Source organism: Triticum aestivum, unplaced genomic scaffold, assembly GCF_018294505.1.
Source record: "Triticum aestivum cultivar Chinese Spring unplaced genomic scaffold, IWGSC CS RefSeq v2.1 scaffold33126, whole genome shotgun sequence".
Taxonomy (NCBI): Eukaryota; Viridiplantae; Streptophyta; class Magnoliopsida; order Poales; family Poaceae; genus Triticum; species Triticum aestivum.
In genome coordinates, this window is record NW_025225995.1 from 10,725 (window position 1) to 21,890 (window position 11,166).

Consider the following 11,166-nt stretch of genomic DNA (forward strand, 5'->3'; position numbering starts at 1 on the left):
CAATACATGGCTCCTGAAGACGCTGACAGGTATGAATGTTTAGTTGCTCAACGTGTTTTGAGTGTGCAGGTCACACAAGCTGAGCAAAATCAGAGGCACAATTTGTTCCATACCAAGGGAGTTGTGAAGGAACGTTTTGTGCGTGTCATAATAGACGGAGGGAGCTGCAACAACTTGGCTAGCATGAAGATGGTGGAGAAGCTTTCTCTCACCACAAGACCACATCCACATCCTTACTACATCCAATGGTTCAACAACAGCGGCAAGGTTAAGGTAACACGTACTGTTCGTGTGCATTTTAGTATCTCTACATATGCTGATTATGTTGATTGTGATGTGGTACCTATGTAAGCATGTTCCTTATTACTTGGTAGACCATGGCAATTTGATAAAAATTCTGTACACCATGGTAGAAACAATCACTATACTCTTGTTCATAAGGATAAAAATATTACTTTGCTTCCTATGACTCATGATTCCATTTTGAAAGATGATATTAATAGAGCTAATAAAGCAAAACAGGAGAAGAATAAGAGTGAAAATCAGATTGTGGCAAAAGAATTTGAGCAACAAATGAAGCCTAATAATAAGCCATCTAGTGTTGCTTCTGAAATTAAATTGAAAAGTGCATGTTTATTTGCCACCAAATCTGATATTGATGAGCTAGATTTCAGCAAATCTGTTTGCTATGCTTTTGTGTGCAAAGAGGCATTATTTTCATTCGAGGACGTGCCTTCCTCTTTGCCTCCTGCTGTCACTAACATTTTGCAGGAGTTCGCTGACGTCTTTCCACAAGACGTGCCACCGGGATTACCACCTATTCGAGGGATTGAGCATCAGATTGACTTAATTCCCGGTGCCTCACTGCCAAACCGTGCACCATACCGTACCAATCCAGAGAAGACGAAGGAGATTATGCGTCAAGTACAAGAGCTTCTCGACAAAGGTTATATACGCGAATCCCTTAGTCCTTGTGTTGTTCCTATTATTCTAGTGCCGAAAAAGGATGGTACATCACGTATGTGTGTTGATTGTAGAGACATTAATAATATTACTATTCGTTATCGTCATCCTATTCCTAGGCTAGATGATATGCTTGATGAATTGAGTGGCTCTACAATATTCTCCAAAGTTGATTTGCGTAGTGGCTACCATCAAATTCGTATGAAATTGGGAGATGAATGGAAAACAGCATTTAAAACTAAGTTTGGATTATATGAGTGGTTAGTCATGCCTTTTGGGTTAACTAATGCACCTAGTACTTTCATGAGATTAATGAACGAAGTTTTACGTGCTTTCATTGGACGATTTGTGGTAGTTTACTTTGATGACATATTGATTTATAGCAGATCTTTGGAGGAACATTTGGAATATTTACGTGCTGTTTTTAATGCTCTACGTGATGCACGTTTGTTTGGTAACCTTGAGAAGTGCACCTTTTGCACCGACCGAGTGTCTTTTCTTGGCTATGTTGTTACTCCACAGGGAATTGAAGTTGATAAAGCCAAGATTGAAGCTATTGAGAGTTGGTCGCAGCCCAAAACGGTCACACAAGTGAGGAGTTTTCTTGGTCACGCTGGATTCTATAGGTGTTTTGTGAGAGATTTCAGCATCATTGCTGCACCTCTCAATGAGCTTACAAAGAAGGATGTGCCTTTTGTTTGGGGTACCGCACAGGAAGAAGCCTTCACGGTGTTGAAAGATAAGTTGACACATGCTCCTTTACTCCAACTTCCCGATTTTAATAAGACTTTTGAGCTTGAATGTGATGCTAGCAGAATTGGATTAGGAGGTGTGTTATTACAAGATGGCAAACCTGTTGCATACTTTTCTGAAAAATTGAGTGGGCCTAGTCTGAATTATTCTACTTATGATAAAGAATTATATGCTCTTGTTCGGACTTTAGAAACATGGCAACATTATTTATGGCCCAAAGAATTTGTTACACATTCTAATCATGAATCTTTGAAACATATTAAAAGTCAAGCTAAACTGAATCGTAGACATGCTAAATGGGTTGAATTCATTGAGACTTTCCCTTATGTCATTAAACACAACAAGGGTAAAGAAAATGTTATTGCAGATGCATTGTCTCGTCGCTATACTATGCTTTCACAATTTGACTTCAAAATATTTGGTTTTGAGACCATCAAAGATCAATATGTGCATGATGCTGATTTTAAAGATGTATTGCAGAATTGTAAAGAAGGAACAGCTTGGAACAAGTTCGTCGTTAATGATGGATTTGTGTTCCGTGCTAACAAGCTATACATTCCAGCTAGCTCCGTTCATCTTTTGTTGTTGCAGGAGGCGCATGGAGGAGGACTAATGGGACACTTTGGCATGAAGAAGATGGAGGACGTACTTGCTACACATTTCTTTTGGCCAAAGATGAGACGGGATGTTGAGCGCTTTGTTGCTCACTGCACTACATGTCAAAAAGCTAAGTCACGACTCAATCCTCATGGTTTATATATGCCTTTGCCTGTACCTAGTGTTCCTTGGGAGGATATATCTATGGACTTTGTTTTAGGTTTACCTCAAACAAAGAAGGGGAGGGATAGCATATTTGTTGTCGTGGATAGATTCTCGAAATTGCACAGTTTATACCATGTCATAAAAGCGATGATGTTGTTAATGTTGCTGATTTGTTCTTTCGTGAAATTATTCGCTTGCATGGTGTGCCAAATACTATTGTTTCAGATCGTGATACTAAATTTCTTAGCCACTTTTGGAGATGTTTATGGGCTAAGTTGGGGACTAAACTGCTTTTTAGTACTACTTGTCACCCCCAAACTGATGGACAAACTGAAGTAGTCAATAGAACATTGTCTACTATGCTTAGGGCTGTTTTGAAGAATAATAAGAAAATGTGGGAGGAATGCTTGCCTCATATTGAATTTGCTTATAATCGTTCATTGCATTCTACTACTAAGATGTGCCCTTTTGAAGTTGTGTATGGTTTTCTACCTCGTGCACCTATTGATTTGTTGCCTCTTCCATCTTCGGAGAAGGTTAATTTTGATGCTAAACAACGTGCTGAATTGATTTTAAAAATGCATGAGTTAACTAAGGAAAACATTGAACGTATGAATGCTAAATATAAACTTGCTGGAGATAACCTCTCGGAGTTGATCGTGCTCCGGCGTGGTCAATAACCTCTCGGAGTTGGTTTAGCGATTGCTAAGGCGCGACGTCCTCGCACGTTCGTAGTCGGATCGTCAAAGTCGACTTCCACCAAAGCGAAATCCATCATCTCATCGAAAGACGGGACACCTTTGCGTCTATCAGCTTGTCGGGCACATGGGGTGGAAGGTCTTCGATGCGCGGTGTGGTGGTGGTAGGTTGGTGTGGCCAGCCTATGTCTGGCTCAGAATAGGGTGGCTGCCAGCAAAAGCATGGGTCAATCTGTCACCTTCCTGAAGGTGTCGTCGAGGATAGTGTCGCATTCCTTCTCGAATGCTCCAAGGGAACCCTCTATCCGGCTGCTTCTCAATTGGACGATGGCGGCGCCATGTGTCGTGCGCCTCTTGAGGCCGTGGCTGATCTTCTTCTAGTTGGCGTCATCTTGATGTGGTCTAGAGGTACCGGAGTTTTCCGTCTGCGATCAGGATGGTGGGTGTGCATGTTTTTTTTTACTGATAAAGGGGGGAGCCCCACCTGAAAATGATATCATTTCAAAAGGAGACTGATCCAGTTTATAAGGGAAACTGGATCGAAAAGCTATGCAGATTGCAAGGATAACATATCGACGGTCGGTTGTGCATGGTGAAGCAATCCAGATGTGGACTCGACTCGACTTTACCTCAAAAAAAGAGATGTGGACTCGACTCTTTTTTTTTTCTTTTTTTTTCTTTTTTTGAGGAGCTGGACTCGGTCCTTGATGCCCTTGGATTTCGATGGCAGCACCACTGTTGTGATGTAGCTTCAGTCGTATACAACTCTTGGTTCGGGTGTGGACTTAGTCACTCGTTGCCCTTTGGCTGCGCCAATAGCCTCCAGGCATCAGGGTTTGGTGTCGCAGATTGGAGCTCTTAGCATACAGCTGTGGTGTTCCTATGCAACCTCTGAGGACAATGGAGAGGACGGCCCTCTGTTTCCTTCTTTTTGGCGCTCGTTGTCTCAGTGCAGCTTTTCTCTTACGCTTGTTTTTTTAAAACTAGGCAAAGATTTGCTATTTTCACCAATTAAGAAGAGAGTTGCCTGGTTAATTAGAGGAAAGCCAGACGAAAACCTAGATTACAAACCCCACACCGGGCACCGGTGGACAACCTGGCCACTGACAAGATCACAAGACAATCAACGACACAACCGGATCATCGACGCCAACCGAGAGCATCATTGGCATCATCCATCACACCTGATCTCTTAGGCTTGTGAGTGCCAGTTGTAATCCCTTACCTTGTATTCTTCACACCTCTTAATGGAAAGGAAGAAAAAAAAACATGTTTCTCGAGAACCAACCTGTGGTTGGATGGATAGGAGGACAGTGGTACCCTGAGCCCACGAGGTATTAAACTCAAGTTTGACGCTTTGGTGTCTCATAAAGGCGGAATGTTCTTTCAGTGGGAGGCTTGCTCATGTTCATACAGGTGAGTGTATGTATGTGCTTGTGAGCGTCTGTACTGTGATTCTAAAAAAAAGAACTCGTGTTTCTCAGAATGAAGTTTACCCTCTTTCTGTGCCGGGAAGAAGATTGAGATACAATTCAGAATAGTGCTCTTTATAAATACTCCTTCCGTTCGGAATTACTCGTCTAAAAAATGAATGTATCTAGATGTATTTTAGTTGTAGATACACCTATTTTTGTGACAAATAATTCCGAACGGAGGGAGTATAAAGAGTAGGCGTAGTTGAAAGACAGAAATTACGTGTCGCTGCTGTCTTTCGTCAAAAAAAAAGGGAGTATGGAAGACATAATTACTTGTTGAAGACGACCTTCATGGGATTGGGCGAGCCGGTCTTGGCCTGCACGATCTTGTGCCGCTTCTTCTTTATCCTTTCCTCCATCTACCCGATCAAAGAAACAGACCCATCATTAGGGACAAGCCATAGAAAAGGGGGGATGGGGAGATAATCAGTTCAGTGCTCACACGGGACTGGGCTTTCTTGGGGTCGTCGAAGTAATCCCCCATAATGTCCGCGATCTCGGGGTCGTGGTCGTGGTCATCCTCGGCGTGCTGCCCCCGCATCGGGAGCCCCTCCTCCTGGAGCTCCTTCCACTCCTGCTCCTCCTCTTCTGTGGCCGTTGCGTGTACAGTTTCCCCTGCGCTTCGGCGGGCGACGAGGCGGGAGGAGGGCCTGAGACCAGGGAGTACGCGTGCGCGCGGAGTCGCTGTCGCGGTTGGGTGCGGTAGCGCGGAGACGGTGAGGTAGCCGCCGAGTAGCGTGGGGAGCATCCTGGTGAGGGAGGATTTGATTGCTGGCTGCTGATACCCTGCTGGTGGTACTGAGGAGATTGTGAGGCGCGTGTTCCAGCCTCTATGCCCGCCGCGCCTCTGGGACGAACGGGGCGGCACGTCGGAGGTTGCGGAAAGAGGACTGGTGGGACTCGGGTCGCGAGCGTAGTAGTGGATGAGGAAACGAAGAAGAGAGACGGACGGGGCCAATCAGAGCTGGCCAAACGGGCTTGTGCTAGCTGGGCCGGCCTGAAGGCTGGGCACGCGAGCCGGCACCGCATGACCCTTTTATTTATTTATTTATTTATTCCTTCATGTCACCGTCGTTGTCGCCATCTAGCAGACCCCGTGTAAAGCTGCGACCCGAAAAATAACCGCCAAAATATAGATCGACGCGGATAAAGCTGCCCAACCAGATCCGTAAACGCGTCCGACCCGTAAATATTTTTGAAGGGCACGGCAAAATCTCGGCCCTCAGCAGAACCTATGTACTTTATCCTCAGCAGAACCGATTGATGATATTGTTTTTTCTTTCCTTCTGGGCTTGTTGAGCTGTGCCCTCAGCAGAACCTATGTACTTTGTCGTGAGACTTGTGTGTGTGTGGACTTGTGTGGGTTTGTATGCTCTGTGGCGGTTTGCTTTATTTATAAAGCGGGGCGAAAGCCTTTTTCGGCAATCTCGGCCCCAACTCGCGAATACGCAGGTTTCCGCCTCGCCCCTACGGTGTTCCGTATCCTAGGAAAGCGGTTAGCGGGAGGTACATTTCAGCCCGCATCCTTTCCCCACCTCCTTCCGCCGCCGCCCGCCATTGGTTCCGCCCGTCCGCCGCCAACGGTTCTGGCCAAATATGTAGGCGGAATTGCGTCGCAGGGCGCCTCCACCCTCTTCCACCGATACGCTGCACCCCCCTCCCCCGGATCCGGCGACACAAGCCACCCCTGGTCGTCGTCGCCGTCGGGGATCGACCACCCCCGAGCCGCCCCTATTCGTCGTCGCCACCAAAGATTGCCCGCCCCCGAACCGCCGGAGAGCCATCGCCCTTCGAGCAGCCGGTGAGTGTTTACTTGTGCTTTGTGTCGAGCGCTATGCATAGTTGGTTGACGCGGCGTGCGATTTTTGTTCATGCAGATGGAATTGAGCCCGTGCGAGAAGTTTTTGCTCGACGATTCGTCCGATTCGGACGGCTCAGATGTTGAGACGCTGCTTGCAAACTATCGGCATCAGACGTTGGTGATGGCCCTTTGCCATGAAGGAGCATGAAGATGAGAACCGAAAGAGGCAGCGAGGATCAACCGTCGGTCGTCTTTGCATTCCTCGAAATCGCCATCTCGGGAACGAGATGTTAATGCAAGACTACTTCGCGGAGAATCCAACATATCCGTCGCACCTCTTCCGGAGAAGGTACCGAATGCGCCGATCTCTCTTTGTGAAAATTGTTCAAGCTTGTGAGACAAATTTTAGGTATTTTACTCAAAGAATAAATGACGCGGGCTTGAAGGGATTTAGTGCATATCAAAAAATCTCGGCAGTTATGCGGGTGATTGCATACGGCGTTCCGGCTGACTATGCCGATGAGTACCTTCGCATTGGTGAAGATACCACAATTGAGTCAGTGCGTAGGTTTTCCAAAGTGATCATCTGTGTCTTTGGTCCTCAATATCTTCGGGCACCCAACGAGGATGACACAAAAAAATTGATGGCATCTAAAGAGAGGAGATGTTGGCCTGGCATGCTAGGTAGCATTGACTGTATACATTGGAATTGGAAAAATTGCCCGAAGGCATGGCAGGGAATGTATTGTGGCAAGTCTCATGATGCAACAATTGTGCTAGAGGTCGTATGATGAGGACATCAATACCATTGTTACACCCACAGCCCCTGCTGCTATACATACTGGACCAATTACTAGAGCTCGCGCACGCCAATTAAATTACCAGGTACTTTCATTTCTTGGTAATGATTATAATGTTCATGAGAATTTGATGCTGCCTAAATTGGATACATTTGTTTTGCTTACAAATGAAGGGCCTAGCTTGGAGAAGGATGAACATTGGAGCAAGAACAAGCATGGAGATGATGGCATGCGCAAGGGGAACAAGAACAGAGTTACAAGTGATGATTTCAGGACGTTGAAGCCACCATAATGAGTGGATGAAGCCTTGGACGAAATATACAAGATGCTACTTCATAACTTCCGTCCAGAGGCTATTTTAGGTGCTGCGTGATGCGGAGCATCCTTCCATCATCCGCATGGACTCTACACCGACACATCCTACCCCACGAGGACCCATGACAAGAGCTAGAGCACGTGCTTTGGAAACCAAGGTGAACTCCTTCCTACTAGACTTGCATATGGACACGAATGGAGTATGTTTACTACCTCACCAAGATATGCTATGCCTCCTTAGGTATGAAGAGGAACATCACCAAGAAGCTCAGGAGCATCACCAAGGAGAAGGAGGACCACCCCAAGGCCGTGCGAACCAAGAAGAAGGACAACAGCAGCAGCACAGGAAGCTCCAGGCGACCCCGTGCGCACGGCCCCCCAAGACCCCGTGCCCACGGGCCTCCCAGGAAGTTGGCGCTAGAGCACCCCGTGCGCACGGGCCTGTACCGTGCCCACGGGACACCCGTGCGCACGGGCCCAACTTACCCTGTGCGCACGGGCCTCCCAGGATGGCCGGCTGAGATTGCATCTTCGACTCTTCTTCATCTCCTTCGACCCCAAGGCTATATATTCCGTACCAAGGACCATGTTTAGGGTTAGCAAAGTATTAGATGAGATATTTGTGAGCTTTGCTCCTTCACCTTCCCTCTTGGAGGATCAAGACCCCCTAGGGAAGAATCCTTGTGGATTTCAAGACCTCCATAAGGAGAAGACTACCTTCAAGACCCCTTCTCCTTTGGATCTGGGATGAACTTTGCCATTGTATCTTTCCTTTGATTGTGTTTGTGACTTGTGGATCTTGTGTTGTTACCCTAGTGGATGTGTAATCGGGAATTGTTGGAGTGATTGCCTCTTTGTGTTCTTGTTCTTTCTCTCCTTTTCCCCCTCCAAGTGTGAAAAGATCCATCCTAGGGTTCTACCCTACATCATCTTGGTATCATGAGCCATGGTTGATTCACATCTTGGAGTCCCTACCTTCCACTTTCTAGTTTGATTTTGTTGTTTTTCGTCCTAATCCGAAAATCCCCATCAAAAATAGCCCCAAAAATTTTCTTGCAATTTGTTTGATCTTGTGAGATATGGTTATTTTGATCCACGAATTTGGTGTTTGGCAAGTGGATCTACCCCTCCACCATCATCCCCGCCCTTCCACCATTTGAATTTGGCCAAAAACTTGGAAATCACCACGGGATCCGAGCAGTTCGTCCGCTCACAGGAGACCCCGTGCACACGGGCCCCCGAGACCCGTGCACACGGGACCCCGGGCACACGGGACTCACTTACCCCGTGCGCACAGACTATCCAGGGAGTTTCGGTCATTTTCTATTTTTCCTCATTTGGTTTCCCCACCACCTCTTGTGTTCTTCCGCACAATTCCACGTGTTTGTTTGAGTGTTGGGTTGCGATTTCTCTCGTGTCCTAAGGTGTTTCGGCTACTTAGGGGCGAGTTGGTATCATCATCATCGCCACCAATCATCGACTCGGACAACACTCCGGCTTTGACAAGATCATCTTCATCACTACCGTAAGCAAGGACGGTAATCTCGACGACGCCTTGTACTCCCTTGCCATTAACTTGATAGCTTCGAGCCCTTTTGCGTCGCTTACCCATCGAGACTAGCTTGTTGTGTATTGCCAGGCCACGTCTTAGTGCACCATTTAGTGTTCCGTCCATCCCGTGCATTTACTACTTGTTACCTCGTTGTGTGGCTCGTATATCAAGCATCGTGGCATAGTCAAAAAAAGAAGAGAAAAAGCTTTTAAGCAAAAGAGAAGAGAAGCAAAGAGCTTATAAGCAATAGCATCGAGCCTCTTAGCATACGTGCATCATCTTGGTCATCACATACATAAGCATACTTGGGATAGTGAGACGAGTGCTTTCTCTATTAGGTTGGTGCACTAGCGTATCTAGCCCATTAGTGCAATCGAGCTAGCGTCTCTCTGGTATCCATACGACAAGAGCTTTTCCCGTGGTTCGACATCTTCGAGCTCACCCCTTGGTTGTGCGGATCCCATTTATCTTCCGTGTGTGTGTTCCTCGTGCTATCTTTGGAGGTTGATCTATTTGTCTTACTTGCCATTTGTGAATCTTCTCAACTTTATCAACATCTTGACTAACATTTGCTTCAATTATTTATGCCTTTCCTAACCAAGATCCTCCATAGACCATTTACTTGTAGGTGTGAGAAACAATTTCCGGTACCAATTCCCCTATTGTAACATCACGTGGGATCGTACTTGTTACATCCACAAACTTCGGCAAAGGTAACTTTGGTTTTGTTCTCTCATTTTCCTACTTACCACCACTTTCATATGATGGATAGGCCAAGTTCCTCTACCAACCCACTCTTCATCGAGCAAGACGACGACATGTCATCATTCATCACCAAGAGCCACCTCTTTGGTGCACAACGAGCGCTACATCAAGAGCAACAAGCAATGAACGACCGCATCGACAACCTCGCCACCGACTTGCGACTCTCCGAGCAACGTACACGAGACTACTTCGACAACAAGCTCGACACGCACAAGCAAGAGAACAATGCAAGAATGGACGAGATCCGAGCTTTGTTGGTCAACCGGCCTCCTTCAACTTCTTTCTACTCAAGACAGAGCCACTCAAGTCGACACTCCGACGACACCTTCTCCGACTCAGGTACTCCGTCATCGACCATTCTTCAACGAGCCGTGTGTCAAGACCGTCATGCATCTCACAAGCCGCTACACGTCAAGCATTCACAAGAGCAAGCCGATGAGCAAGTCCCTCGACCTCAATCAAACCAAGTCACTTTTGCTCAAGCTCAAGAACGACAACGTCTTCGTCGTCAAGAAGAAGAAGAAGAACAAACGCATCTACACCAAGAGGAACAAGACGCCGAGGCTCAACGTCTTCAACAACAACAACGTGAAGCGCAAGCTCTTAAGGCGCAACGTGCCCTTCAAGAATCAAGTCGAGCCATCGCCAATCGCAATCGCGAACGGCGCAATCAAGAGGAAGCCCTTCGAGAAGAGATCCAAGAGAGGAACTACCAACCACGTGTGCAATGTCAAGTTCCTCAAGCTCCTCCACAAGCTCGTCAAGCTCCACCTCAACCTCAAGTTCAACAAGAGCAAGTTGATCATGGACTTCCTCCACGCCAAGAGCAATATGAGGATGACTACCTCCCGCTTCAAGGGCGTCATCATCACCATCGCCAACAATACAATGAAGAGCAACGCTATGGAAAGCTCAAATTCACAATGCCCAAGTTCAATGGAAGCAACGATCCGAAAGAATATCTCTCATGGGCATTGAAGGTCGACAAAATCTTTTGTTTGCACAACTATGAGGAAGAGAAGAAGATCGCAATGGCATCACTTGAGTTCCAAGACTATGTGCTCATATGGTGGGAACAAGTCCTTGAGCGCCGAGAAGCAAGAGATGACCCTCCAATCACCACTTGGGCTCAAATGAAGGATGTCATGCGAGCACGATTTGTGCCCACCTACTACAACCGCGATCTCTTCAAGAAGCTACAACTCCTCAAGCAAGGTACAAAGAGTGTTGAAGAATACTACAAGGAGATGGAGATAGCCATGATTCGAGCCAATGTCAAGGA

The 11,166-nt window shown here is 46.7% G+C and overlaps 1 protein-coding gene across 1 annotated transcript in view; it reads right to left on the reverse strand.

Moving 5' to 3' along the window:
* LOC123172434 (uncharacterized) overlaps positions 1–5,598 on the reverse strand; it is a gene marked incomplete at its 3' end in the record, with an annotated part of 13,683 nt that extends 8,085 nt beyond the window's left edge. Inside the window, 2 exon segments of the mRNA XM_044589406.1 lie at positions 4,925–5,010; positions 5,094–5,598. Coding sequence (XP_044445341.1) covers positions 4,925–5,010; positions 5,094–5,399 — 392 coding nt within the window.
* Between the last annotated feature and the right edge of the window lie 5,568 nt (positions 5,599–11,166).